Source organism: Heloderma suspectum, chromosome 3, assembly GCF_057233095.1.
Source record: "Heloderma suspectum isolate Gila_16-S chromosome 3, 16-S_ref, whole genome shotgun sequence".
NCBI classification, from domain to species: Eukaryota; Metazoa; Chordata; class Lepidosauria; order Squamata; family Helodermatidae; genus Heloderma; species Heloderma suspectum.
The window spans coordinates 152,671,591-152,698,913 of record NC_139460.1 but is presented as its reverse complement, the minus strand read 5'-3'; the positions used below and the strand labels follow the sequence as shown (position 1 = coordinate 152,698,913).

General features: G+C 47.3%; 1 protein-coding gene across 2 annotated transcripts in view; it reads right to left on the bottom strand.

Annotated features, from left to right (window-relative positions):
• Window positions 1-27,323, bottom strand: part of GPC6 (glypican 6) — a 1,207,844-nt gene that overhangs the window by 885,773 nt on the left and 294,748 nt on the right. For both annotated transcript variants that reach the window (XM_084844735.1, XM_084844736.1), the window contains exon 2: window positions 10,299-10,457. In XM_084844735.1, the coding sequence (XP_084700861.1) occupies window positions 10,299-10,457 (159 nt within the window). The remainder of the gene's footprint in view (window positions 1-10,298; window positions 10,458-27,323) is intronic.

The window sequence follows — 27,323 nt, the reverse complement described above, 5'->3', positions numbered from 1 at the left end:
CATCCATTGCACATGTGTGTTGGTGGAAAATCTCCATCACCATTTGGGTTTCCTCCCACCCAGAAGGGAACTCTTTCAAGTGATCCACTGTATCTTTTGCATCTCTTTTCCAATTCACCATCAATTCTCTGAACAAACTCTTCCAAATCTGCTCATTCTTAGAGCACAACTATCACGTCATGATGTTATAACTTTATGGCACACAGACAAAGGCCTTTGCAAACTATTTATCCATAGATTGATGCCCGAAATTAGAAATTTACAAGGTCCAGTGTACATTGACAATGTACATAAAAAACTGTCATAATTAAAATCCATCTCCAATAAATCTGAACTCAGTTAAAAAAAATCATGCAGAAAATTCATTGAAAGGCGTGCTGTTAATGTCTTGGCTTCTATGACAAACAGTGCCATAAGGTAAGAAATATAACACTGGCTATCTAATAGTAATTCTGTCACAATGTCTTCAGGTGGTTCATCCAGGTACTGTAAAACAATATGTGATCAAATTTTTTCCCCTTGGGTTATCATGTAGGGGGCAGAATAATAAACAGTAAATTATATTTTCAACATAATTGCAACCAAAAAACACATCTTTTTGCTGTTGCTGCAAGATACCTGCATACTTCCCTTCAACATAAGCAGACGGCATTACTCAGAATCTAAGTCGCTTAAAGGCTGTGTGTAGCTGGGGGATGGTCAGTGTTTCAACAGTCATGTGAATCATAAGCATGAAACATTACAGTGTAATTAGTGTAGCATTGTTCATCTCCCCATGAATCAACACAATTTCTTCCTCCTGCATTGTCTTGCCATATGCTCTGAAGGAGAGAATGCAAATTGCCACAATGTGCTCGCTCGTCTCCTCCAACAGAAAGAGGGTGAAAAAAGGCTTCAAGATGCTGCATCAGCTTTCCCATTGTGTCTGGAGGGCATGAAGACTGGCAATAAAGTGAAGGGGGGAAAGTCTCATGGTCAATTGCTTGTAAATGCTACAGGCCAGGTGGCAATCATTTGCTATGGGTGAGCTGGGGGCATCCCTTTGGCAATGAAAACACATTCTCTGTCCCTAAATCTCATGTATTACACATGAAGGTCACGCACAATCCTATCAGTTGTGCCCTCGGTGATCAGAAGCCCATGAACCTAAAGGTGTCTGATCATCCAATGCAGGGGGCAGGAGTGGCGGAGGTAAACTTCACCTCCCTGTCCTCCTGCCCTGCATATTTAGCTAGTGAGGGCACTTTGTCTAGTGAGGGTACTTTGGAGGGGGAGGGAGGGAGGCTAGAACAGGCTCAGGATAACTTGTATCCTGAACTCTCCAGTCTCCTCCCTTCCCTGCCCAATGGAACACCCCCTTTCCTCCTCCTCCTCCAAGGTTGCTTTTCTGACCTCAGAGGGCAGCCAGATGTGAGGGTTGGGGAAGGTGGGGGGGATCTCCAACTCTCCCTTCTGAGGTTGGAGCTGTGTCTTTGACCTCAGAGGGGAGGAGAATCCAAACAATCCTATGTTCCCTGGGATTCTATGGTCCCTGGGATTGCTCTCTAACTGTATTACACATCATGTATTTTCACAATGACCTCTGCCTGTGGTTGCTATAGCAGGGTGGGGGTGGGAGTTTGGGGTGGGAAGAAACTCAGCAATATTCCAAAAACCTATCTGGAACATGACAAAAGACAGTATACATCCACCTCACCACAGGCTGATCAGACATGCCCTGGACATAGGCAAAGCTTTCCCCCTTGGGCTACCACACAGTAAGACTCTTCTTTGTGCTTGCAGATTAGCTGGAGAAGAGTGTCTTTGTACATAGTACAGAGCACTATAGTCCACTGTGCATAATATTGAGGACCATTCCTTCCCTCCCTCCATGAGGCATCACAGCAAATTTCCGTGCATGTGGGGAAGGTGAGGAAAGAGGTACAGGGCTCTTGGGAACCAGGAACCTTCCTTTTCATAAATGAATGACAAAAGAGATGTGATATTGGGCAAGACAAATCAAACATCCCAAATCTGTTCTTAATGGCTTGTATGTGTGTGTGCATGCGCATGCCTAGAATAATGACATATGGCAAGGGTCCTGCACACCTGATAGTATTCCTGTCATGGACTGCAGCTAGATGCATGGTCTGCATCATGGAAAGGTGTGGGACATTTCACTCCATCTGGGACATGTATTGGCATATTGTTGGGAAAGCAAGCTAGACAGCATACTGTGGCAAGAGCTTAACCAAGCTGACGGATGTTGGAGGAATCCAGCTGGGGCGTGGAGCTCGGTGAGCTTTTGTCAGCTCGTCCCCCTGGACTCTATTCTATCTTCCACCAGCTGGCCCAACTCGGTATGCAATGAGTCGGGCCAGCTGGCAGAACTTCCATAAATTACTTTTTTTTTTTTGGCATAAAAAACATGTGCACAAGTTTCGGCTACAAATTGCACAAATTTCCATAATTTGTGCAAATTACAGCTTTAATCCACACAAATTAAAGACATAATTTGCATAAATTTCAGTCATAATTTGTGCAAATTACAGCCATAATCTGTACAAATAATGCAAATTTGTGGCCAAAATTTGTGCAAATGGCACCCACAGGCACCACATTGGGGAAATTGCGATTTTAGAGAAAAACCTGATTAAATTCCCAGATTTAGGGGAAAAGTCTGTGGCTTGACTCACAAATGCAAGCCAAGCCAGGGGCTCGGCGGAAATCTGACAAGCCTCCAAAGGGCTGAATTTCCCCATAACAGCTACCCCTAACCAAGCTTCCGTGACATCTGTGGTTGAGTTTGCAAAATTAAAATCTGGCTGCTCAGCCAAGCAACCACTTTAAGACAGGGGAACGAGGCACTACATCTCAAGTGACATAGCTCTCATCCTTGCTGTTTTAAACAGTAGGCAAGCCTTCAGACTTTCAGCAGTCTCATCCTTGAAATCACTGTACTGAAAAGCAACAATTGCAATTAAGAGGTGCCAGCTTTAAAGTAAGCTCTTGCCATAGGAGGACGATAACCCAGTGTGATATCCAATTGCCTGGAAGATACAATGAGCATTTTTCCTGAATATGTGGTCTCCTATGGTAAACCAGGTTATTCCAGCTAAAGGATCGGACAGTAGAGCAGATTCATTGCTTGAGCTTTGGAAGAGGTGAAACTAGGGATGTGTGAACCCACCCCCATCCAGGTTCTCCAGGCACCCGCCCAGCCCCTGTCTCCACTCGCCAGTCCCCTGACCACACTTGAGCCCCTCACACACTTTGCAAGCAGCCTGCACTCACTCCGGTGGCCTTGTCAAGCTCCACTTTTTGATAGGGGTTATAAACCCCACTCACCTTTGTCTGCTGAGGAGCCCACGGGGGCGGGGGAGGCGATCCATTTCTCCCCCCAGAATCCTCCCCGGCTGGCTCCGCTCTGTGGTGAGTCCGTGGAGTAGGGATGTATGAAAGTTCCGCCATGGATCTCGGGGAGGCCGAATGCCAGCGCATTCGGCCCCCTGAAATTGGTGGCAGAATGGCCTGCCCCCCCGCCCCCCGGGACGGGACTTACCTTGGGCGGATCTTCTTGGCGGCGGCGGCGGCTCCGGCGGCGGCTCCGGCGGCAGCTCCGGCAGCGGCTCCGGCGGAGGCTCAGTGGCGGCGGCTGCGGCGGCCGGTCTTCTGACCGGCTGCCGCCGCTGCCATTTCCAGGTTAAAAAAAAACAAAAAACAAAAAAAGTGATAGGCTACGTAAAGATTTACGTAGCCTATCACGGCTAGATTTAAAAAAAACACCGTGATAGGCTACATAAATGTTTACGTAGCCTATCACGGCTGACTTAAAAAAAAAAAAAATGCGCGTATGCAAATGGTGGCGGCCATGGCTGCCGCCATTTGCGTTCCTTATTTTGGCATGTCTTAGTCTACGTAAACATTTACGTAGACTAAGACAGCGAAAATAAGGGGAATGCAAATAGCGTAGCGTCTATGCAAATAGCATAGCCATTTGCGTACGCGCGTTTTTGTTTTGTTTTTTAAATCAGCCGTGATAGGCTACTGTCAGGGTGGACACTGAGCCCATAGAATCCCAGAGTAGTTCTGATTCGGAGGAAGAGCAGTCGCTCCTGGGAGAGGAGCGCGCCCCTTTTTCCCAGGGCCCGCAGCTGACAGAGATTCCTCCCACCCACATTCCTAGATTAGAAAGCAGTCCAGGGAGTGACCCAGCACCGATAGCAGACTGGTTGGATGTGCGGCGCAGACGCAGAGAGCGGCGCCAAATGGAGAGCGCGGAAAGGAGGCGTAGCGCCCGGTTGGCGCTCAAAGAACGGTTGCGCCCAGAGGATCCAAGGGAAAAGGGGACGGATTCTCCCTAGTCCTTATATTCAGGGGTCTGCCAGTAATTGCTTTTCAAACGGGGACCAACTGTTCCAACTTAGGGCATAGGGATGCTGCTGCTCAGATCTAGTTGCTACCTGTAGAGTTGTAAGTTGTAAAAGAAGAATAAAGCTTTGAAAAGAATCCCTTTGTCTGCATCTGGACTTGGCTACTGGATTAGACTGAGGAGCCCTCCAAGGAGCCCTTGACAGCTTGGTCCCCGTTCCTCTTTTTTTTTTCTCTCCTCTCTCCCTCTTTTCTCCTACTGCCTTATGGAGGGTGCCGGGAATCCAACGGTGCAAGCTCTGGCGCAAGAGAACCAGATGCTCCATGATCAGATGGCTCAACTGACGGCTGCCTTGCAGAATCTACAGTCAACGTTTCAACCCCCCCCCACCTCCGATTCCCCCACGCCGCAAGTGCCCGGTGGCATTGCCAGAGAAGTTTTCTGGTGAGAAAGAACTTTTTCAGATTTTCAGGGCTCAATCAGAGCTGTACATGCGCCTTCGACCTGAGGATTTCCAGACGGAACAGGTTCGTGTGGGTTTTGTCATTAGCCTGCTGTCGGGCATGGCAGCTAAATGGGCTTCGGGACTTCTTCTCGCTAATGACCCCCTGCTTGGGGACTATCAAGGTTTCATGACAGCCATGGCACGTTTTTTCGCTGACCCCCTGCTCACGCAGATGGCTTCTCGGGAGATTTGCCGCCTCCGGCAGGGCAAGGACTCAGTTTCCAGCTACGCGACAACCTTTCGCTTGCTGATGCAGGATTTACAATGGAATGATGCTGCGCTAGTGGCTCAGTTTTTGGATGGTTTGAACGACGAGATCTTAGATGAGTTGGCGCGCACGCCCTGCCCACCTACTTTGGAGGAGCTCATCCAGACCTGCCTTCAGATAGATAGTCGACTGGAGGGGCGCCGCCAGACCCGGCAGGGTGCCGGGGGCCGGTATTTCCCTCCTCCCATTCCCCCACGTTTCCTGCCTCCTTCCCCACCCCCTGCTCCGGTGCTGGGGGTGGAGGACACCCCGATGCAGCTGGGGGCTACCTGAGCCTCACTGCCTCCAGAGGAGCTTCAGCGCCAGCGAGTTGAGCGCCGATGTTTTCGATGTGGAAGTCTGGGGCATTTCGCCAAGACCTGCGAAATCCACGGCTCTGCTGCCTCCTCCTCCTCCTCCTCCTCCTCGTCCCCAGGCTTGACTAGACTGCCCCCCAAGCTTGTTGGGGGCCTCCAGTGTGGGGGTCAGCTCCCCACCGGCTGGGTGCCTTCCCCAACCCCCCCCCACCCTCCCATCTGCAGTTGCATGTTCACCTCCTCTCCCCACAGTGGGGTGGGGTGGAGGCACTAGCTTTAGTGTACTCGGGGGCTATGACCAGTTTCATGGATGAGACCTTTGCCCTCTTACACGGGATTCCTACCCTGCCCCTTCCTGCCCCCTTCGCAGTGCAGACCATTGATGGGCGTCCTCTCTCTTTGGGCGAGGTGACCCATATTACAGTTCCAGTCATTCTACGCGCCCAGTCACACGTTGAGCAGATTCAATTTCACTTAGCCAAGGTTCCCTTATACCCAATTGTGCTGGGTTTTTCCTGGCTTTCTAAGCACAACCCTCAGATTTCTTAGGGGTTTCGGCAAATGGAGTTTGCATCTCCCTACTGCCGGGAGCATTGCCTCAAGGAGGAGGCGCCAGTCCCTGCCCAGGCTTTCACCCTTTCCCCCCCCCTTCTCTGCTTCTGGCAGTCCTTCAGCTACCATCATCCTCCCAGAGAAGTATGCAGCTTTTTGGCATGTGTTTGACAAGAAGGAGACCGACCGGCTTCCCGCCCAAGGCCTGTCGGCAGCTGCAGTGCCTCACTCTTGGGAAGAGCTCCTTCACTCTGCACAGGCTCAGGATGATTTTGTTCACACAAAGGTGCAGGAATTGGGGCTAGCCTCTGCCCCCCCCACTCTACCCCCTTTTCTTTGCGAGGTGGCCTGCTTTACCATTCCGGTCGGGTCTATGTGCCTTCTAGATCCCTCCACGAGAGGGTCCTCCATCAGTGCCATGACTCCCCCACAGTGGGGCATTTTGGCGTCGCCAAGACCCTGCATGGAGTGACGAGGGATTTTTGGTGGCCTCGTGTGTGTCAGGATGTCAAGTCCTATGTCGCTTCCTGCCCAACCTGCCAGCGAGCGAAGGCCCCCTCATGCAAGCCCACAGGCTTGCTTCACCCCCTGCCTACCCCCTCAGGACCTTGGAAGCTGCTCTCCCTTGACTTCATCACTGACTTGCCTCGCTCACACGGTAAGACCACTATTCTGGTGGTGGTGGATTTGTTTTCTAAGATGGCCCATTTCATCCCCTGCTCGGGGTTGCCCACAGCCAGGGAGACGGCAGAGCTGTTCGTGACGCATGTTTTCCGCCTCCACGGATGGCCTGAGGGCCTCATTTCCGATAGGGGGGCCCAAGTCACTGCCCATTTCTGGAGGGAGCTACTAGCGTTGCTCCATGTGACGCTCCATCTTTCCTCCGCTCACCATCCACAGACGTACGGTCAGACTGAGTGCACCAATGCTACTCTGGAACAATATCTGTGCTGTTATGTCAATTACCAGCAAGATGACTGGGTTTCCTTGCTGCCTCTCACAGAATTTGCTTATAACAATGCCTGCCATGCTTCCACCCGCCAAACTCCATTTTTTGCCAGTTTTGGTTACCACCCCAAGGCCTTCCTGTCCACCCTAGCTCCCTCTTCGGTGCCAGTGGCCCAGGACTTTTTAGAGGAGTTGCGAGCGGTACACCACCTCTTACAGGACTCCCTCGAGCAAGCCAAGATAGCCTACAAGGTCTCGGCAGACCGGCGGCGCCAGCCGGGTCCGTCTCTGCAACCGGGGGACTGGGTTTGGTTGTCCACCCAATACCTCCCCCCTCACTCACCCGCACGGAAGCTCGCGCCTCGCCGCACAGGGCCTTTCCAGGTTACGGCCCAGATTAACCCTGTTGCTTTTCGCCTGGCTCTCCCCCCCTCCATGAAGATCCATCCTGTTTTTCACCGGTCCTTGCTCTCCCCCCTGGTTTCTGGCGATCCTCATCCCTCAGTCGGCTCCCCCGCACCGCCAGTGCTGGTGGAGGGGGAGTTTGAGATCGCGGAGATTCTGGACTCCCGCCTTTCTCGTGGCCGCTTGCAATATCTGGTGGACTGGAAGGGGTACGGGCCTGATGAGCGATCCTGGGAACCCGCAGAAAATGTGCATGCTCCGTTGCTGCTGCGGCGCTTCCACCAGCTGTACCCCCACAAGCCCGGGGCCCCAGGGGAGGAGCAGGAGGGGGGGCCTCATGGGAGCGGGGATGATGTCAGGGTGGACACTGAGCCCATAGAATCCCAGAGTAGTTCTGATTCGGAGGAAGAGCAGTCGCTCCTGGGAGAGGAGCGCGCCCCTTTTTCCCAGGGCCCGCAGCTGACAGAGATTCCTCCCACCCACATTCCTAGATTAGAAAGCAGTCCAGGGAGTGACCCAGCACCAATAGCAGACTGGTTGGATGCGCGGCGCAGACGCAGAGAGCGGCGCCAAATGGAGAGCGCGGAAAGGAGGCGTAGCGCCCGGTTGGCGCTCAAAGAACGGTTGCGCCCAGAGGATCCAAGGGAAAAGGGGACGGATTCTCCCTAGTCCTTATATTCAGGGGTCTGCCAGTAATTGCTTTTCAAACGGGGACCAACTGTTCCAACTTAGGGCATAGGGATGCTGCTGCTCAGATCTAGTTGCTACCTGTAGAGTTGTAAGTTGTAAAAGAAGAATAAAGCTTTGAAAAGAATCCCTTTGTCTGCGTCTGGACTTGGCTACTGGATTAGACTGAGAGAGCCCTCCAAGGAGCCCTTGACAGCTATGTAAACATTTACGTAGCCTATCACAGCTGACTGCAGGGACGCAAACGGCGGCGGCTACGGCTGCCGCCATTTGCGTCCCTGCTGGCCAGCGGCCGGATGTCCAGCTGCTGGCGGAGCCAGCCGGCGGCTCCGCAGAATCGCTGTGGAGCACAGCTGGCCTGCCAGGATTCCGCGGGGGGGGATGAACGGTGCGCCTCCTCCCCCAGCGAGGATTCTGGGAGGAGGGATGGAACGCCTCCCCCCCACCATCAGCATAATCTCCAAAAAGTAAGTGATTTTCGTACATCTCTACCGCGAAGCCGCCGGCCGGGTCCATCCGCTGTCGGTCTGCCGTCCGGTGCCGGTCTGCGGACACAAATGGTGTCCGGCGTAGCAGATGCCACTTGCATCCCTGCTCTTTGCCATGATAGGCTACATAAATCTTTACGTAGCCTATCACGGCAAAGAGCAGGGACGCAAATGGTGTCCGCTATGCCTAGGGATGTACGAATTGTGTACCTTCAGTGCCGCTTGACTTCCGCAGTTTGCGGCCAGTGCTCCGTTCTGCCGTTCACAAGCTCCCAGAATTCTCCTCTTTTTTTTCCACTCCAAAAATTACGAAGATAAATCCATACCGACAACCATAATTCTGGTGCCCAGCCGTTTCCGTGAGTCTGCATAACTTCCGTAAGAATCGCAATTTTTCATAAATATTTACATGGGTTTTTTTAATTGAAATCCTCCATCTCTGTTACTTTCAGCCAAAACACTTCCTCTTTCTAGGGGCTTCCCAAAAGAAGGCTGTCTTAGGTGTGCCTGAGCGATAAACTCTTTGTTTATCGCTGTTTATCACTCCGGTCCTGGAGTGGCATGGTCATTTTAAAAGGTTTTTTCTTTCTTTAAAACAGCGTTGCTTTAAACAAATAGTTTATCGCTCAGGCACAACTAAGATAGCCTTCTTTTGGGAAGCCCCTAGGAAGAGGAAGTGTTTTGGCTGAAAGTAAATGGAGACAGAGGATTTCAATTTAAAAAGAACACCCACAAACAAGGCAGTGAGCACAATTCATTTTTTAAAAAAGCTTAGGTATTTATTATTGGAATATACTACATTGCGTTTTAATTTACGAAAATTCTGTGACTCTTTGCAGACGACGAAATAAAAGCTGCGTGACTGCTGGCTCTGCAGGACCTCATGGTGCCGTTCCACAGAGGATTCCAAATTCAGAGGGAATTCGATCCCATTTCAGTCCGCGGCGGAATTCTCTGACATCCCTAGCTACGCCGTACTTCATTTGCTTCCGCAGACCGGCAGTGGACAGCAGCAGACGGCAACGGACAACCCAGACCCGGCCGGCAGCAGCCTGCAGGTAGGATCCGGCTGGTGCGAACTTTGCGGGGTGGCAGAGACGAGTGGTCTGTTCCACCATGGACTCCGGGGGCGGGGGGATTCTTTAGAATCTGGCCTCATTGGAGTCCGTGGCGGAATTCTCCGCCATCCCTACTTTTTGAAAAATAAAATTGTGATTGTAAAATGAACATATTTGGACATGCACGAAAATGCATATTTTTGCAAATGCCCATGTTTGTGCATGTGGAAGAATGCACATTTTTCCAAAAATGTGCATCTCCGCACATACACAAATATGCACATTTTTTGCAATCACCATTGTATTTCTCAAAAAATGGTGACAGCAAACAGGGCTTGGGGGTGTGGGCAGAGGTGGTTCAGCCAGATTCCCAGATGGAATTGGGCACCTGCACCATCCCTATGTGAAACACATGATCAGTAATTTCACATTGTTAGCAATTGCTGGATTGTACCTTTCAGGCAATATGTCAGGGGTCAAATGTTTGAATGGCTCCCTATTTTAAAAACAAAAACAGAGGAATCACTTCTCATAAAAAAAAAAACACACCTAGCATTTTAGGGAGAAGGATTTTAGCCTCGTCATTTCCCTGACATGCTAATTTTGTATATACAAGAAATAAATAAAAAAAAGTTTAGTATTCCACCTGAAATAGTACAGCCTACCTACCTCATGTATAATGCCATAGATGAATGTGAAGTTTGTATTCAAGATTAAGCAAACTATAACATCCTACTCACCATCAAATTTCTTGTGCCTGGACACAAATGTTGTGCGCACAAAATGACTCATCTCATCCACCAGGTTCTCAAATTCCAGTTTGCTTTGTTGGCTCAGCTTGTCTTCCATTTCTGATGTGCAGCATGTATATTCCTGAGGGCAGATTCTTAAGTGTTCCCCTGCAATGGTAAGAAATTAGTGTAAAGTGTTAACGAAGGAATTGTAACTTCTACGTGGCCATCCATATATACTGTCAAGTCAATATCAGACTGAACTGACGTAAATTGTGTTCAATGCATTTCTAAGCCATCACTGTCTTTGAAATGATACAGTCACTATAATGCCACATAGCCAATTATGTCTCTGACCCAATAGATTATGCTCTGTGTATTAAGAACAACCAAATGTCCTAACCTTTTTTCTCTCTGTATTCCTTGTGTTTTATATATTTTCTCACATACAAATATGCCCCCAAATGAGGTTTCCCCAGGGAAGATTTGCTGTCTTTATTTGGTTAGGAGGTCCATGTCACCTCTCACATGAAGCGGAATGGAACAGGAAGATATCACAGTTGTCGCCAGAAATGGAGACAGTCAGAAATGGCATGGGGAAGAAAGGGGAACCATAGCTGGCTAAATTAATTTCATTGATACAACCACAGTAGGGTAAATGGCCTTTTGCATGACAGCGTAGCTGAAAATACAGAGTTCCCTCCCCAAGGATCTTGCATTCCAATGTTAAATAGTAGAGAGAGAGACAGCAGAAGGAATGAAAGTTTGGGAGAGGTGAATGAAGGAGGGAACAAAATATGAACATGTTTAGTAACAACTGCTTAGATATATTTTTAAATACGTCCAGCAGTATGTAAATCTAATAAATAAACAAACAAACAAACAAACAAAACTTCATTTATTCAGGATAAGAACTGGGAATAAGCAGCATGCAATGAAAGACAAAAGACAAGGGAGATATTCTATCAGGTGAGGACTACCATGGTGTAGAGAATGCATAATAGTAAGGACCATATAAAGAAGGGACACTCTTGATGAGAGAAAAGATGTTGATCATGAGTGGCAGCTACTTAGCAACAGCAGACACAATGTTGGCTTTAAAGCAATATATGTAGTACATCCATATGTACTAGCTCACTGTCATGAAATATTTTTTACAACCAGATGCAAATGTCTAGAAGAAATAGTATGAAGGAATGTGGTGGAGATGAGGTTTTGCATGGGAGACATCCTACTTGCATGACTTCAGATATGGAGCAAACTCCATGTGAGGGGCCTTTTGGTTGTTTTAATCCACTCAGTGTTTACAGGTATGTGAGTCCCTTCAGGATTTGCTCATCCCCATGAAAAGTGGGCCATTTTAAACAATTTATCCTATATAGCTTCTGTTCCCCTTTAGATATTCTCCTCCACCTTTGAGACTGGGCATCATCTTTAGTCCAGGAGTTAGAATCTGAGCTGTGTTGTTCATAAATGTCAGGAACTCGAAAGACAAGACTTAACTGAAGCCTAAGTTGATTCCTAATGAAGGCCTCTTTTCAACACGAGTGAATGCATTAAAAAAGAATCTCAGAAAGTGATTTGCTTAAACTTAACAGATGGATGCCGAATTCTTACAGCTGCGGCACCGCTGCCATCACAAAACCGCTCCTGCATGTCTGAGTCCCATGTTGCCATGCCTAGGTGCATGGTGTTTCCACAAGTCTGGGCTCCTTCACAAGGTATGCTGAACATGCTTAGGGGCAGAGGGGCAAAGACACATAAGATGCAGTCCCCCGCCCCCCTACACACATTCATTGTATAGCAGGGGTGAGGAACTTCTTTCAACCCAAGGGCCAAATTCAGTTTTGGAGAAGCTTTCAAGGCCCACATTCCAGTGGTGGGCAGAGCCAAAGGCAAAAAGGATAGGTTCAAAATACCAGAAAATTCCTGACAGTAACTAAGCTTTAGGAGAGTAATTTCAACCTTCTAGAATGGAGGGAAAACACACAAAAGCTGCAAAGCCACCAAATGACTGATCATCAGAAAGGGGTGAGGCCAGTAAAAGGGGACAGAGTTATCTGAGGAAAAGCAGAGGGTTGGATTGAGACCCCAGGAGGTTGGATTTGGGCCTGAAGGTCTGTATAGCTTTGCACAGAAGGAGGGCTTTGAGAGCTCTTTCTCTGCCAAAGTCTCAGATGTGAGAAGTACTTGCTTTGGTAGGCTTAACATGTGTTTAAAAGGAACACATTGACCAGGGAGGAGTTGAGAATGAACATTACTGCTCTCCGGAAAGTTCTGTTTGTCTCTATATAAGCTTAAGTGCTGATATACAGATCATCATGCCGGCTTCACATAGTGCCTTTTAATGGCAACGTTTGGCTGTCATACATTCCTGTATAGATGACAGCTGATATGTTGTCAGACGTTCCAAACACATAATTGTGAGGAAGAATACAATGAAAGGTTTAATTAATGTTTATGCTATACCCAAAAAGATGCAATGGAAAAGGTAATGATTTTTTCTTAAATTTAATTCCACAGATATATCTCTTGGTGCACCATGCCAGTGCTTTTGACAGTATTGCTTTGTTCAGTGTAATCTGCAAGTAGAAGCCAGTTCTTTAGCTCATGAAATTAAAATGCTCGGTTATTGCATGAACTGTGCATTTCCAATTGGTGCTGTACTCCAGTTGTCAGGTATATTTAGCTTGGCTTGCAAGGAGGAGAAAATTCCACTGTCCCTCCTGAGAAATGTAACAAAGTACCTGCTCCTGTGATACAGACTACTCACATGTCAATGTGAATACTTCACTTTTCAGTGCGACCCAGGCTGATTCAAATCTCTGCTGGCTCTTTTAGAGCAAAATGATAATCTAAGGATTTATATATTAGGGAATGCCTAACTTTTCCAGATGGAAGATCTCTATAATCTCATACAGTAGCCATAGTGCGAACATTCTACTATTGAGCAGCAGTACTGGTATTCCTTTGATCTGGCACCAAAAATACAGTAATGTTGGCTTCTTTAGGGAGGGTATTCCAAAAGCAGGGAGCTACCAACTGATATTACTTGAAGAAAGGCTTCATCTGCAGATCTTAATACACAGTCAGGGTGGTTTGAGAGGTGGGGTTCCTTCAAAGATTTGAGTCCCATGCCATTTTGGGCTATAGAGGTAGCCAACATAATTCTTTAAGAACTGGTGTGATATGGCTCCACCTAGTTAGATCAGTCTGGATTCCTGCTGCAGAATTCTGAATTAATTGAAGCTGCTGAGTTGTCTTCAAAATCAGCCACTTATGTAACACATTACAATAATCCAATTGGGGGGTTGCTACAGCATGGATCATTGTAACCAAGCCACATTTTCCAGGAATGGCTATAGTTGGGGAACTAGCTGGAGTTGATAAAAAGGTACTCCATGCCACTGAGACCATCTGGGCCCCTAGTAACAATTTTGGATCAAGGAGTACCCCAGAGCTGCATATCTGTTCTTTCAGGGGCAGTGCAACCCTATCCAGAACAGGTTGAACACTGAATTCCGAGACCAAGCAACCTGGCTACACAATGCTTCTATTGTGTCAGGATTCAGCTCCAGTTTGTTAGCCCCCATACAGCCCATGACAGTGTCCAGACAATGATTCAGCACCTTCACAGATTCACCTGACTGAGATGTCAAAGAGAAATAGAGCTGGATGTCATCCACATACTGACCATAAGTCACTCCAAACCCTTGGAAGACCTAACTCATTGGCCTCATATAGATGTTAAAGAGCATAGGGGATAAAATGGCATGTTATGGGCCTGAATGCCTTGGGTTCAAGCAGAAATTCCCTAATGCTACTTCCTGCAGGTATGCTCAGACTACGATCACCATATCATCTTGTCTCTTAACCCCAACTAGGGATGTACAGACTCTTTAAAAACCATCCTGTCCGTGTTTTGCAGATTGTCAGGTACCTTGCATTCCATCATCTGCCCATCCACGGAACTGGATTTTTGCCAAATTTGCACAAATTCGTATTTGCACAAATTTGCACATGTGAAAATATGAAAATTCCCCCAAATACACATTTTCACATTTTAGCTTATGGATGAAATGCACATTTTTGGCCAGGTTTTAAAATTTTACATATTGTTCTACAACAAAAGTGGCACAAAATTTGGGAAAGTTAGAAAGCCCATCTGCAAATATGCAGAATCCAGCCAATAGGGGGAAAGCTGGTCCACTGTGGAATCTGTGGGTCGGATTTATGAAAATCCAATCTCATTTGGTTCCATTGCAGATTTTTCCAAGATCCCTAACTGCAACCCACAGAGCTGGTCCAGTAAAATACAATGATCAATGGTATCCAAAGCCACAAAGAGGTCAAGAAGCATCAACAGGATCATACTTCACCATCCCTGTCCCAGCAGAGACTAAACCAAGGCTGCTTCAGTGACAAACCCCAGCCTGATGATGGACTGCTACAAGACCAGATAATCATTGCACAGTCTACAGTAGAAAGGTGGTACTGACTTCTTTTTGTTATTAAGAGTTTATTAGATTGTATTCTAGTGGAAAATGTGAACTAACAGTAAATCCTTCTCCCCAACACACATGACTCCCTGCCCCTATTTCCTCCCTGTTCGGTTCTCCTCCCCCTTCCTCACATCATCCTATATTAAAAGAGTAAAGATTTCATGTCTATAAGTAAAATCATTAAACAGAAATTGGATAAATAGTCACTTAGAAAATAAAAATAAAAATGTAAATAAATAAAATAAAATAAAAGGGTTGTGTCAAGCACTCCTTTTTGCTGGCCTGCACTGGTTTTGCAGTGCATCACATTACTATGCATATAATTTAAATAAATCTCCCCATATTAACTGGAATTTTTAAACTTCAGGTGGCTTCAGTTGAACAACCGATCAGCAACAAACATATTAAACAGCTGATTAGCACCACATTAGTAGGCAAAACAGTCTACTAGCTTTGTGGATGCTAAATATCAAATCTAATGACTTTAAATCTCTGTGCAGATCTTCCTAAATGAGGAACAATCAATGTGGAGAGGGGGAGATTGGAGTCACACTCACTGGCCCCATCCCCAACCTCTGCATGTTGATTGATACTTGTGCACAGAGCACTACATATGTACGAGATGTGTACATATAGGTTCTGTATACATGGTTGGCAGGCCCAGTGAGCTGGATCCTAACATCTGCCTCTATGCATTAGTTGTACTTGGTTTAAGAACAGCTGCACAGGGCTTTAACGTCCAATTGATCTGTAAATGCTCTATTGGGATGTAGGAACATCACTGTAGGCCCTGTGAGAGCGGACAATAATGCTGATAAGCTGTTTAGGACTATCAAGTTCTCTGAAGGAAGAGAGGAAGCTCTTGTTGAGTCTGACATGTGCAAAATAATTTTGGAACCAGTGAGGCTGTAATAACGTAGTAACAGAATATTACGTATAAGATATGCAACACTATTACAAATGGCTCCAATATTTGGATTCAAGACCCCTCCATCTACAATATTTGGTAGTGAATCACAATTACTTGTTAAATTCTAAGGGTTCCATCTACAACTACAGTGAATGATTATGGATAATCTTACAAAGGCTTCTTCATTAACACCATGATCCCTCCCTGATCAGACTACATTTGTATCACTTTTCCCTTAATTTCTCCAATCCAGCTCATTTTGTTCTGCAGCGTATTGTAATGTGTTGTTCTAAAATGGCATCTGATTATTGAGCCAGATATTTGCAGACCTTAATTACTTTACAGGCTACAAGTGTGCTGTTCTTTTCTTTTCTTTTTTACCCTGGGAAACTCCATACACTTTTATATATTCTTATGATACTTACAGCAAAGATTATATGGCAAAGGGGCATCAAATACAGCTGACTGGCTTTCCCTTGCCCATGAAGGGTGTCTCCATAGAAAAGCTTGACTGCATTAAGTTATGCTGTGCCAGCACTATGCCAGACACAAACAAGAACTAATTCCTCAGTTCACAGTGACCTACTACAACTCACTGAACCACAGCGCTTCAGACTAAAGATGCCGACTTACGTCTCCCCTTTTTGTGGCCCATATTAGATAAATCAAGCCAATCACCTGCTACAAATTCAACAACTAGTGCTCAATTCAAGTTTTTATTACAGCTGTAATCTCACACCTGTCTGCACTTGCTCCATATTGGCAAGCTTTTACAGATGAATTTGGGACAACCTCACATACCTGGAATGCAGGCAACATAGTAGAACAGCTTATGAGTGTGCGTATTTTATAGCCAAATGCAGATGATGGTGGTGATTCAGCAACAACCCTCCCACCAGGCCGAAGCAGGAAAACAGATCTCTGAGCTGCTCATCCCAGAAATCAAGCCTGACCTAGAAACTTGGCAGACTAGTAGTTTAAGGAGGTCTCTCTAGCTGGTGTTCCCGGTTTCCACTTTTGGGGGCAGAACTGTCTGATAGAACATAGCTGAGCCCCCAACCTCTGCTGCCACAGGAACATTCTCTCTCTCTCTCTCTCTCTCTCTCTCTCTCTCTCTCTCATGCACCCACATACAAATAGTCCCTCAGGTGCATTCTCTCTCCCTCTCTCTCTCTGTATGTCTCTCTCAAAATGTGCTTGGTCTCGCCTGATCTCGTAAGCTAAGCAGGGTCAGCCCTGGTTAGTACCTGGATGGGAGACTGCCTGGGAATCAGGCTTCCTGCTTTGAGCAGGGGGTTGGACTCAATGGGCTTGTAGGCCCTTCCAACCCTATGATTCTATGTGGGCATGTGCACACACTGCCCTGCCCAGCCATCTTCATCAGAATCATGAGGGGAAAGGCTTTACCTATGTAGGGGTGCACGAAAGTCCCTTACCTGTCCTCGAAGCTTTTTGCGGTGGGGGGGAGGCACTTCGCTGCTCCCCCCGCGAAGTTCAGGCCGGGGGGGGAGGCTTCCCGCCTCGCCCGGCTGAAATTCAGGCCGGGGGGGAGGCTTCCCACCTTGCCCGGCCGAAATTCAGGCCAGGGAGGAGGCGCCTCGCCTCGCCTCGCCCGGCCGCGAACTAAAAAGTTAAAAAAAAAATGACCCCGTGATAGGCTACGTGATGATTAACGTAGCCTATCATGGCTAGATCTGCAGTCAGCTATTTGCGTTGCCCTTAGTTTCGCCGTAGTCTACGTAAAGATTTACGTAGACTACAGCGACCAAATAAGGAACGCAAATGGCGGCTCCCTATGTGGGCCGCCATTATCTGTACGCGCTTTTTTTTTTTTTAAGTCACCCGTGATAGGCTACGTGACGATTTACGTAGCCTATCACGGCTGACTTTGCAAATCTAGCCGTGATAGGCTATGGTAATCGTCACGTAGCCTATCACGGGGGCGTTTTTTTTTTCTTTTCTTTTATTGGAATGGCGGCGGCGGCAGCCGGTCAAAAGACCGGCTGCCGCTCCCGCCCCGGACGAAGACCCGCCGAACCGCCTGCCGGACCCGCCGCCGGGAGGGACATTCGCCAAAGGTAAGTCCTGTCCCGGGGAGGGTGCGGTGGGCGGGGGGGTGCGGAGAATTTCTCCCCGAAACTTGTTCGGGGGGCCGAACACATTGGCGCTCAGCCCCCCGAAGTTTCGGGGAGAAATTCTCCGCCAACCCTACCCAGTCACTGATCCTTATCAAGATCACTGTTTCCTGCTGCTGTAAGCAGTGACGAAATCATATGACCTTAATGAGGAATGCTAGGAAGAAGAGGGACTCTCACCTCCCCTGCCTAGTCATCCGGATGATGACTGTTGCAGGGAGGCAAAATTAGACACTCCCCCCTGCAATCCTGGACCCCATCTACACAGGCCATTTATTCTAGTTCTACTGCGCCCCCAAGACAATCATGGCACATGATGTATACCTCTCTCCATAGCAAGCACAGTTTTCCATAATGTAATGTCCAGTTTTTTGCATACTGGTTTTCTGACAGATTTTCCAGTTGTGGCTTCAACACATTTTGGGAGCCTGTGTGACCTGAACTGCCTTCGGTGTGGGCTGGGGTGAACAGTGCTGATTGGTGGAAGGGAAAGTGGCGCCAGGAAAGGGTGGATATAAGGCTAAAAAACGTGACTGCTTCAAAGTAATCCATTTCCCTCAATTGTGCTTTACAAGTACAAGGGGAGAGGGGGATCGGGAGAATCCCTTTGCCTGGTCTTTTTGAAATGTCCAGACCAGCAAATGTGCACATAAGTTTAATGAGTTTAGATGGTGATTACGTCCAAAACAGCCTTCTTCCTTCTGAGAAAGGGTGGACACAATGGGGGATTTATTTATTTATTTATTGCATCTATATCCCACCTTTTTCCCTCTTGCAAGGAACCCAAGATGGCTTACATTATCCTCCTCCTCTCCATTTTATTCTCACAACAACAACCCTGTGAGGTAGGTTGGGCTAAGAGTCTGTGACTGGCCCAAAGTCACCCAGTAAGCTTCCATGGCCAAGTGAGGACTAGAACCCGGATCTCCCGGCTCCCAGTCCAACACTCTCACCACTACACCACACTGTCTCTCTCCCCCACTCTGAGGATGTTGGCTAAATATGTCTACTCAGAAGTAACTCATTCTACTCCATTGCACTTTATTGAGCCCCCGAGTGAGGAGAGGGGCAGGGGCCAAGACTTCACTCATTCGCTGCCTGCACCTACGCCATTGATGACATTCAGTTCCACTTGCTGGACTCTGAACACTTAACTCCAAACTAATGTGCTTTCAGGTGCCATTTGCCCCATGAAAGCTGTTTTTTTATTGGCTATATTTGCCCCAGGAGGAGCAAACCCAATTTCATAAAAAATCCAGATTTAAACGGAAGCACCTTAGAAAGCACCTCCGTGTACATGGGGCTCAGATTTGGATTACTGCTTCTGTGCTGCTAATAGCAGTGAGGAAATAGCAATCTGCTTCCCCTGCCACCCCCCCCCCCCAGCTAATGACTGATGAGGTAGGTGGTGGGGAAAAGTGAAGTTCCATGGGTCACATGTACCCTGCCTGATATCCCTCTGGTCCAAGGTCCACTGTGAGCTCGAGTCACTACACCCAGAGCCAGCTCCAGTACTGATGGGGCCCATGGGAAAGCACTGTTTGTGGGGTGCCCTCCCACCCATGATTCCTGCTCATGGCTCCTTTAACCCCCCCCCCCGGTACTCAAGCACTAAGCTGCTTCCAGCCACCATCTTGAATTTCCCCCAGTGCCCTGGAAATTGTATCACTCTGGAGCAGTGTGTGTGTGTGTGTGTGTGTGTGTGTGTGGTGTGGGGGGGAAGTGATGATGTCTGCTGCTACAAAATCATGGAAGCTTGTCCCTGTCCCCCCCGAAACATGTTTGCTGCCATGTTTTGGTGGCAGCAGCCATCGTCTATTATCTTTGAGAAATCATGGAGGACAGGTGACGTTCCAGATGACTGGAGGAGAGCTATTGTCCCTATCTTCAAAAAAGGCAGAAAGGAGGAACCTGGGAACTACAGACCAGTCAGTCTGACATCAATCCCTGGGAAAATTCTGAAGCAGATGATAAAGCAATCCATCTGGAAGCAGCTTGAAAACAATGCAGTGATTACTCGAAGCCAACATGGACTTGTCAAGAACAAATCCTGCCAGATGAATCTGATCTCATTTTTTGATCAGGTAACCTCCCTTGTGGACTGTGGGAATGCTGTGGACATATACCTCGACTGCAGCAAAGCTTTCGACAAAGTGCCCCATGATATCCTGATGAACAAACTAGCTCAAAGTGAGCTATATGAAACAACAATCTGGCAGATCCACAGTTGGCTACAGGATTGGACTCAAAGAGTGCTTGTCAATAGGATCTTCTCAAACTGGGGAGAGGTAACGAGTGGGATATGGCAGGGCTCAGTCCTGGGCCCAGTGCTCTTTAACATTTGTATTAATGTCTTATAGGAGGAGGTGCAGGGAATGCTGATCAGATTTGCAGATGACACAAAATTGGGTAGAATAGCTAATACTTTGGAAGACAGAAACAAAATTCAAAGTGATCTTGATAGGCTGGAGTGCTGGGCGGAAAACAACAGAATGAAATTTAATTGGGATAAATGCCAAGTTCTGCACCTAGGAAAAAGAAACCAAATGCACAGTTACAAGATATGAAATACTTGGCTCAACAATACTAAAAGCGAGAAGGATCTTGGAATTGTTGTCGATCACAAGCTGAATATGAGCCAACAATGGGATGTGGCTGCAAAAAAGGCAAATGCTATTTTGGGCTGCATTAATTGAAGTAAAGCTTCCAAATCACGTGAAGTACTAGTTCTCCTCTACTCAGCACTGGTTAGGCCTCATCTGGAGTACTGTGTCCAGTTTTGGGTGCCACACTTGAAGAAGGATGCAGACAAATTGGAGAGGGTTCAAAGGAGGGCAACGAAGATGATCGGGGGACTGGAAACAAAGCCCTATGAGGAGAGACTGAAGGAACTGGGCATGTTTAGCCTTGAGAAGAGAAGACTGAGGGGAGATATGATAGCGCTCTTCAAGTACTTGAAAGGTTGTCACAGAGAGGAAGGCCAGGATCTCTTCTCGATCATCCCAGAGTATAGGACATGGAATCATGGGCTCAAGTTACAGGAAGCCAGATTCCGGCTAAACGTCAGGAAAAACTTCCTGACTGTAAGAGCAATACGACAATGGAACCAATTATTTGGGGAGGTGGTGGGCTCTCCCACACTGGAGGCATTCAAGACGAGGCTGGACAGCCATCTGTCAGGAGTGCTCTGACTTGGATTCCTGCATTGAGCAGGGGGTTGGACTCGATGGTCTTATAGGCCCCTTCCACCCCTACTATTCTATGATTCTATGATTCTTTTCCACCACCAGACTACTCTGGAGTGACACAGTTTCCAGGGAACTGGGGGGAAATCCAAGATGGCTGAAAACTGCTCAGGTCTGAAGCACCCCCCCACCACCAGTGGAGGCTAGTGGTTCCAATTTTGGTGGGGCTGTGAATGCATTCTGGATTTCAGTCAGAACCAGCCAGGACTCTAATGGAGCGATCCAAGACCTGAAAGGTTTTTTAATTTTATTTTTAAGTGGGCCAAGGGCAGGCAGCCCTCAGGTGTGGGGAAGAATGAATGTTGCTCAGTGCCAGGGCAAACTTATAAAGATAAACATGTTAAAAATAGGACTCAAGGTGGACCCCTCCAGGGTGCTTGGGACCCAGAAACTGCCCAAGTATGCACTGTGGTAGCACCAGGCCTGCTATGGTGCACTTTTAAATTAGTGAGTCACTTGCTGGAAGAATAGTCAAAATATAAAATTATCCTTTTATTTCTCCCACATCTGAAATCTTACTGAAGCTCTGACCACAGTCATTAATGATAATGGCACCCTTGTTGTAGTAAAATTTAATCGCATAAATTTATCTGAATTTCTTGTGATGTGCGACATAAATTTTAAAATTACAGGAATCATATTTTTATGATGTACTCAATTTTTTGATAGCTACTGCCCTGACCCTAGCTGGTAGCCAATCCTAAACTCCATAATTTATGCTATGACATCCCTGGTTATTAAACCAGTGCAATAACTGTGAAAATAATAATGATATAACCATTTCTGACATTCTTCGTGTAATGCAAGAGCGGACCATGCTAAATACACACATTGGCTGGCTCCTCAGGTAAATTAACTTAAGGCTGCATGTGCTTGGTCTAGTCTGATCTCGGAAGCTAAGCAGGGTCAGCCCTGGTTAGTACTTGGATGGGAGACCACCTGGGAATCAAGCTTCCTGCACTAAGCAGGGGGATGGACTCCATGGTCTTGTAGGCCCCTTCCAACCCTATGAGTCTATGAAGTTTATGGAATGGAACTTTCCCATCCCCTCCTCCACCTTGTGGCCACCTAACTCCCCCCCCCCATCCTCTCCACAACGTCAGGGGGTTCTCCTGAACTATGTGGTATGAGTTGACAGGGCTGTTGGGGGTGGGGGGCAATGGCCCATTTATGTCTGTAATGTTGCATAGCCCCATGTGTGCAATATTAAATTTACAGAAGTTTTCAAGTCACCTTTTTTCCCCCCACAAAATGGCGAATGTGGGAATGACGGGCACTCGAGGATAGCTCAGGGTAGGTGTAGGCAGCTCAATGAGTGTGGGAGGGCGCATGAGTGGGGGAAGTGGCTCGGAGGGCGCCCAGAGGACCTGGGTGGTGGGGGGCATCCATCCATCCATCCCTATGTACGGCTCTTGGAGGCCTTCAGGGTGGCCCATAGTGGGTGCCCAAGTCACCCCTACCAAATTTCCCCCTATGCCACAGCATTTTGCTGCCTCCCCACTGATTTCCCTTCCTGCTAGGGTGGTAGAAAGAGAAACCTCTTCTTCCTGATGCAGCATGAAAGGAAAGTGAGCTGCTAGTGGAGAAACAGATCACTCAATTTTTCCAGTAGCAGCTCATTTTAACTGTAGGCTGGGAGAAAGAGAAGCATCTTCTTCATGACCCAGCATGGAAGGTAAGTGTGCATAATGGGAGAAAGTATGTGAACAGAGCAAGGGAAAGTGCATGTATTGGGAAAGAGTGCAAATGGGAAGGTCTGAATGGAAGGGAAAGGTGGGAATGGGGGTAGATGGAAGCTTGTGGGGGGGCGTAGGTGTAAATGAGAGAGACAAGGGTGTGTGTTAGAGGCTCTGTTTCTATAACTTCATGAAATGTGTGTGTGTGTGTGTCTGAGAAATGTGTGTGTGTGTGTGTGTGTGCGTGTCTGAGAAAGAATATGAATGGAAGAGCAAATGATTGGATAATGGGTGAATGAAGGAGAGAGAAAAGGGGTGTCCCTACCAACTTTTGACTTTAATCCTACCGACTTTTGGATTTGGCCCTGACCACCACCAGTTATGGTTGCCAGACCTCTCGGCCCGACCCCTGACCTTCGGGCAGGAGGGGAGGGGGGAATCGCCAGCTGAGTGAGAGCTCTCCGCTGGCTGTGGTTCCCCCCCCCCGCCATCCCAGATTGCACTTTAAATGTGTTAGTCGTTCAATACATTTTACACCAGCCTTGTACACGGGGGAAAGGTGATTTAAAAAAAAAACAACAACGCAAGCTTCTGATGCTTAAAAAAAATACTCTCCAGAGCAATCTGAAGTGATTTGGGAGCGTGATAATTCTGCCTCAATAGGCTTGGACCTAGCAGGGGGCAGGTGGACATTCGTTCATGGAGCATGATGGGAGCTGGAGTCCTCACGGTGCCTGTTTCCAGTGCTTGCTGCACTATGCTCTCAAATTAAACGACACTTCTACAAACTATGCCTAGCTTCATCCACAGTTTCTACTTCCATCAGCTTACTCCCCTCGTCTTCACTTTCTAACCCCACAAAGCCCTGGGGCCTTGTGCTTCGCTGGATTTTTTTTTTTTTTAATTGCTGGCATTTTTTCCTCTCTAGGTTTTTGTTTTAGCGCTTTGAGCTCCTTCTGTCTCCTTAACTGTAACCCTTCAGAACTCCCTGCCACTTGATTGCCAGCCTGAAGCTTGGAAGGGAAGAGAAGAGGAATCGCCATGTGTGTCAGGGTGCAGCGGCGTCCCTTCCCTTCCGGCTCCAGTTGAGCAGCTTGTCTACTGCACTGAATGATCCTGTCCTTCGTCTGCTGGCTCACTCCCTCATGGCGGGCAGGGATGTTGCTGTTGCCTCCTCCTCCTTCCTGCAGTTAACTACACTGAGCTGTGAAGGCTGAAACAGCCCTTGATCTTAACTGTGAAAATGTGGCAAAACACTGGCCTGACACTGGTGGTCATCCGGGCTGTGCTGGTTTGCGTCTTATTGCTCATGCTTCGTGACGAGTACACTCATCTAACAGGGCCAAGTGTGTTGGTCTTCTCATCTCTGTTTTTTGTTAAACCCTTCCTGTGTTATAGCAAAATGATGATGATTTTAGCTACTTTAGCCAGATCTTTGGCCACTTCTCTTATTTTGATCTTTGGGATGCTTCTATGCTGTGATTTTGCGATGTTGTTGTTGTTGTTGTTGTTGTTATATTTTCCAGTTGGATTACTAAGGGTGTAATCCTATGCATGTTCAGATGAAAATGTCCTACAGCTTCCAGCATTTCCCAGCCAGCATTGTAGGACTTTCTTCTCCTCCTCCTCCTCCTTTACAAATTTTTATTGAATTTCAGTAATATTAACAAAGCAAAATAAAACCAAACCAAACTGAAATAGAAACTAAAATAAAACAAATTCCATCAGGATTACATCTTCTTACCATACAGTTATATCTTAACAGGTGTACAGAGATTGCAGGTAATTCTTATCAGTGCTACTAGATATTTTATCAGACAGACTCAGGATTATTCATCTATTTTCTTCCTTATAAAAGCCATAGGGTTTTATAGTGAGAGGGAATCAAATATTGATCTTCTGTCCATATATGCGATAAGGTCAAACCATATCACATGGCATGAATCATGTTTGCTTTGACCCCTGGCCATCTTCAACTTGTGCGATATTTTTTTCCATTATGGCCATAATTGTAGGACTTTTTATTGTCTAAACATGCATAAGATTGCACCCAAAACTGTTTAGTTATTAGGGATGACTGCTTTGGCAAGAGGTCCATAAATTGATACATTTTACACTTGTTGCTTTAACAGTCTTGGTGGGGTGTGTGGATAAGGAAGCCCTTGGATTAATGAGCATGTGCTTTGTGTGATGAGGGAAGTATATGGGGCAGACTTCCCCCTTTTTTTACTGTTAAGGATGCAAATCTAAATACTTGTTGAAAGGCAGCTGTCCCACAAGCAACCAGGAGGGCTGATACTGAAAAACTACCAGAGCTTTTTCAGAACCATATTAGATTCATCTCCCTGACTTCATACTTAGTTATTTAGTGAATAAACTGGCTTCCTTTTTCCTCAGACAGAAAATCAAAATTAGCAAGATAAATACACTGAAGATCTTTCTGCTGCTTCCATACCGTTGAGCTGATGGGAGGTTTGATTATCCTGGTACTACGAGAAGGGCAGGGAAGAAACGATAAGATGCTGGTGGAGTTGTTTACCTAGATTTCTCTTCAGAGGACCAAAGCTGATAAGAAAGCTTGTTGTGGTGTGAAGTTTACCATCTGAAACCTGTCCCAGTGTTCAGGCAGTAGCTTTTTAGTCCCCAAATAGCAGCTATAAGTAATTGCTGTTCTCCATTGTGCTCTGTTGATTTAATGTCTGTGGCCAAAAGTAGGCCACTGTAGTTGTGATTGTCCTGTCAGCAGAAGGGATTCCCCCGCCCCAGCCAGGAGCTGCTCACTACGGACTCATCTCAGCATCATGCAGGTACCACTGTGTAGATGTCAGCAGAAGAACAGCATTTCACCGGGGGCTGTCCCTAGGTGTCAGATTGGGGCCCTGAAATCTCAGGGCCTGAGATGTTCCAGACTTGGCAATCCTTCCACCAATATATACCTCCTCCCCCCCAGCTATTTTCTTCCAAGGGAATGCAGTGCCCAACCCTCAGAAAGTTTGCCTGTCTTGGAGATGCTAGGGTTTGCAAAGCATGTGTTGTCCCACTGAGCTCTGCCATAGCTCTGCCAGAGCACCAGACACTGCAGCTCTAGACTCACTGACTTGAAAGCAAGACCCCTGTCAACATCAATGAATCTTACTTCCAAATTAAGTGGGTTTAGAATTGCATCCTTATGTTTTATGTGCATAAATTGTTTGCAGACAAATTGTTTGTATCTATCTCAGATGTACTTCAAAGAATAGGCTTTGCTTGCACCCTGTTGACTATTTTAAGACTACCCTTGGTTTAGGATTCAGGTTTACATTTCTTTTGCTAATGGTTTATTCAGTACTAAGGTCATAACTGGCAGTTGTCTTGTCACAACTTGTTCTGGAGTTATAGAGAATTTAATGTCATAAATGTCTTATAATAAATGCCAGCTCAGAGTCTGTGATGGCAGATGTTCCCATTGCTTGCCAGAGTTTCCCACTCATTCATGTCAAATCCCCGAAGCCACATTTACAAACATTTTTGCATCAGAGCTCCGGGTGACGCTAGGTCTCTCAGAACTGGCTATCTGTACAGAAGCTTGCGTGACCATCTTTTTGATAGAGAGGGAGGGAGGGAGGGAGGGAGGGAGGGAGGGAGGGAGGATGTGTGTTAGTGTCGACAAGTGTTAGCTCCAGACCTGGGTGACAGGTGGCTGGACCCTAACATAGATCTGGACAGTGTGTTTTCAATCTCATAGGGATGTACGAATCCCTTACCTGGTTCCGGTCGGGGTATCCTCGGGGGGGGGGGGGGAGGCGATCCGGTCCTCCCCCCGGAATCCTGCCTGGACAGCTCTGCTCTGAGGCCATGCTGCAGAGCCGCCGGCCAGGCCAATCCGCAGCAGGGCCTCCAGCCGCTGCCGGGCTGGTGCGGACGCAAATGGCGTCCTGCGTAGGGGATGCCATTTGCGTCCCTATGGTAGCCCGTAATAGGCTACATAATATTTACATAGCCTATCACAGCTAAAGTAGGGACGCAACTGGCGGCCACTACGCCATTTGCGCCCCTGCTCTTTGCTGTGATAGGCTATGTAAGTATTTGCGTAGCCTATCATGGTAAAGGCAGCCATGCAAATGGCAGCCGCTATGCCATTTGCATGGCTGCCTTTACCGTGATAGGCCATGTAAATACGTACGTAGCCTATCACGGCAAAGAGCAGGGGCGCAAATGGCATAGCAGCCGCCATTTGCATCCCTGCTCTTTGCCGTGATAGGCTACGTTAATACTTACATAGCCTATCACAGCTGCCTGCAAGCATGCAAATGGCAGCTGCAGCAGCCTGGCAGTGGCCGGCCAGGAGACTAGCCGGAGCCGCCGCTGCCGCATCCACCCCAGGTAAACTCCGTTCTAAAGAATCCGGCCTCACTGGAGTCTGTGGAGGAATTCTCTGACATCCCTACAATCTCATAGTCCCTCCCGTCAGTAGCTGGAACCTAGAACAAACAGCAATCACTGGTCTATTGACTCGATAAGTCTGGATCCAAACTTATGTATTTTCACAATTGATTGCAAGAATGGAGACATCAATAGCAGTATCTG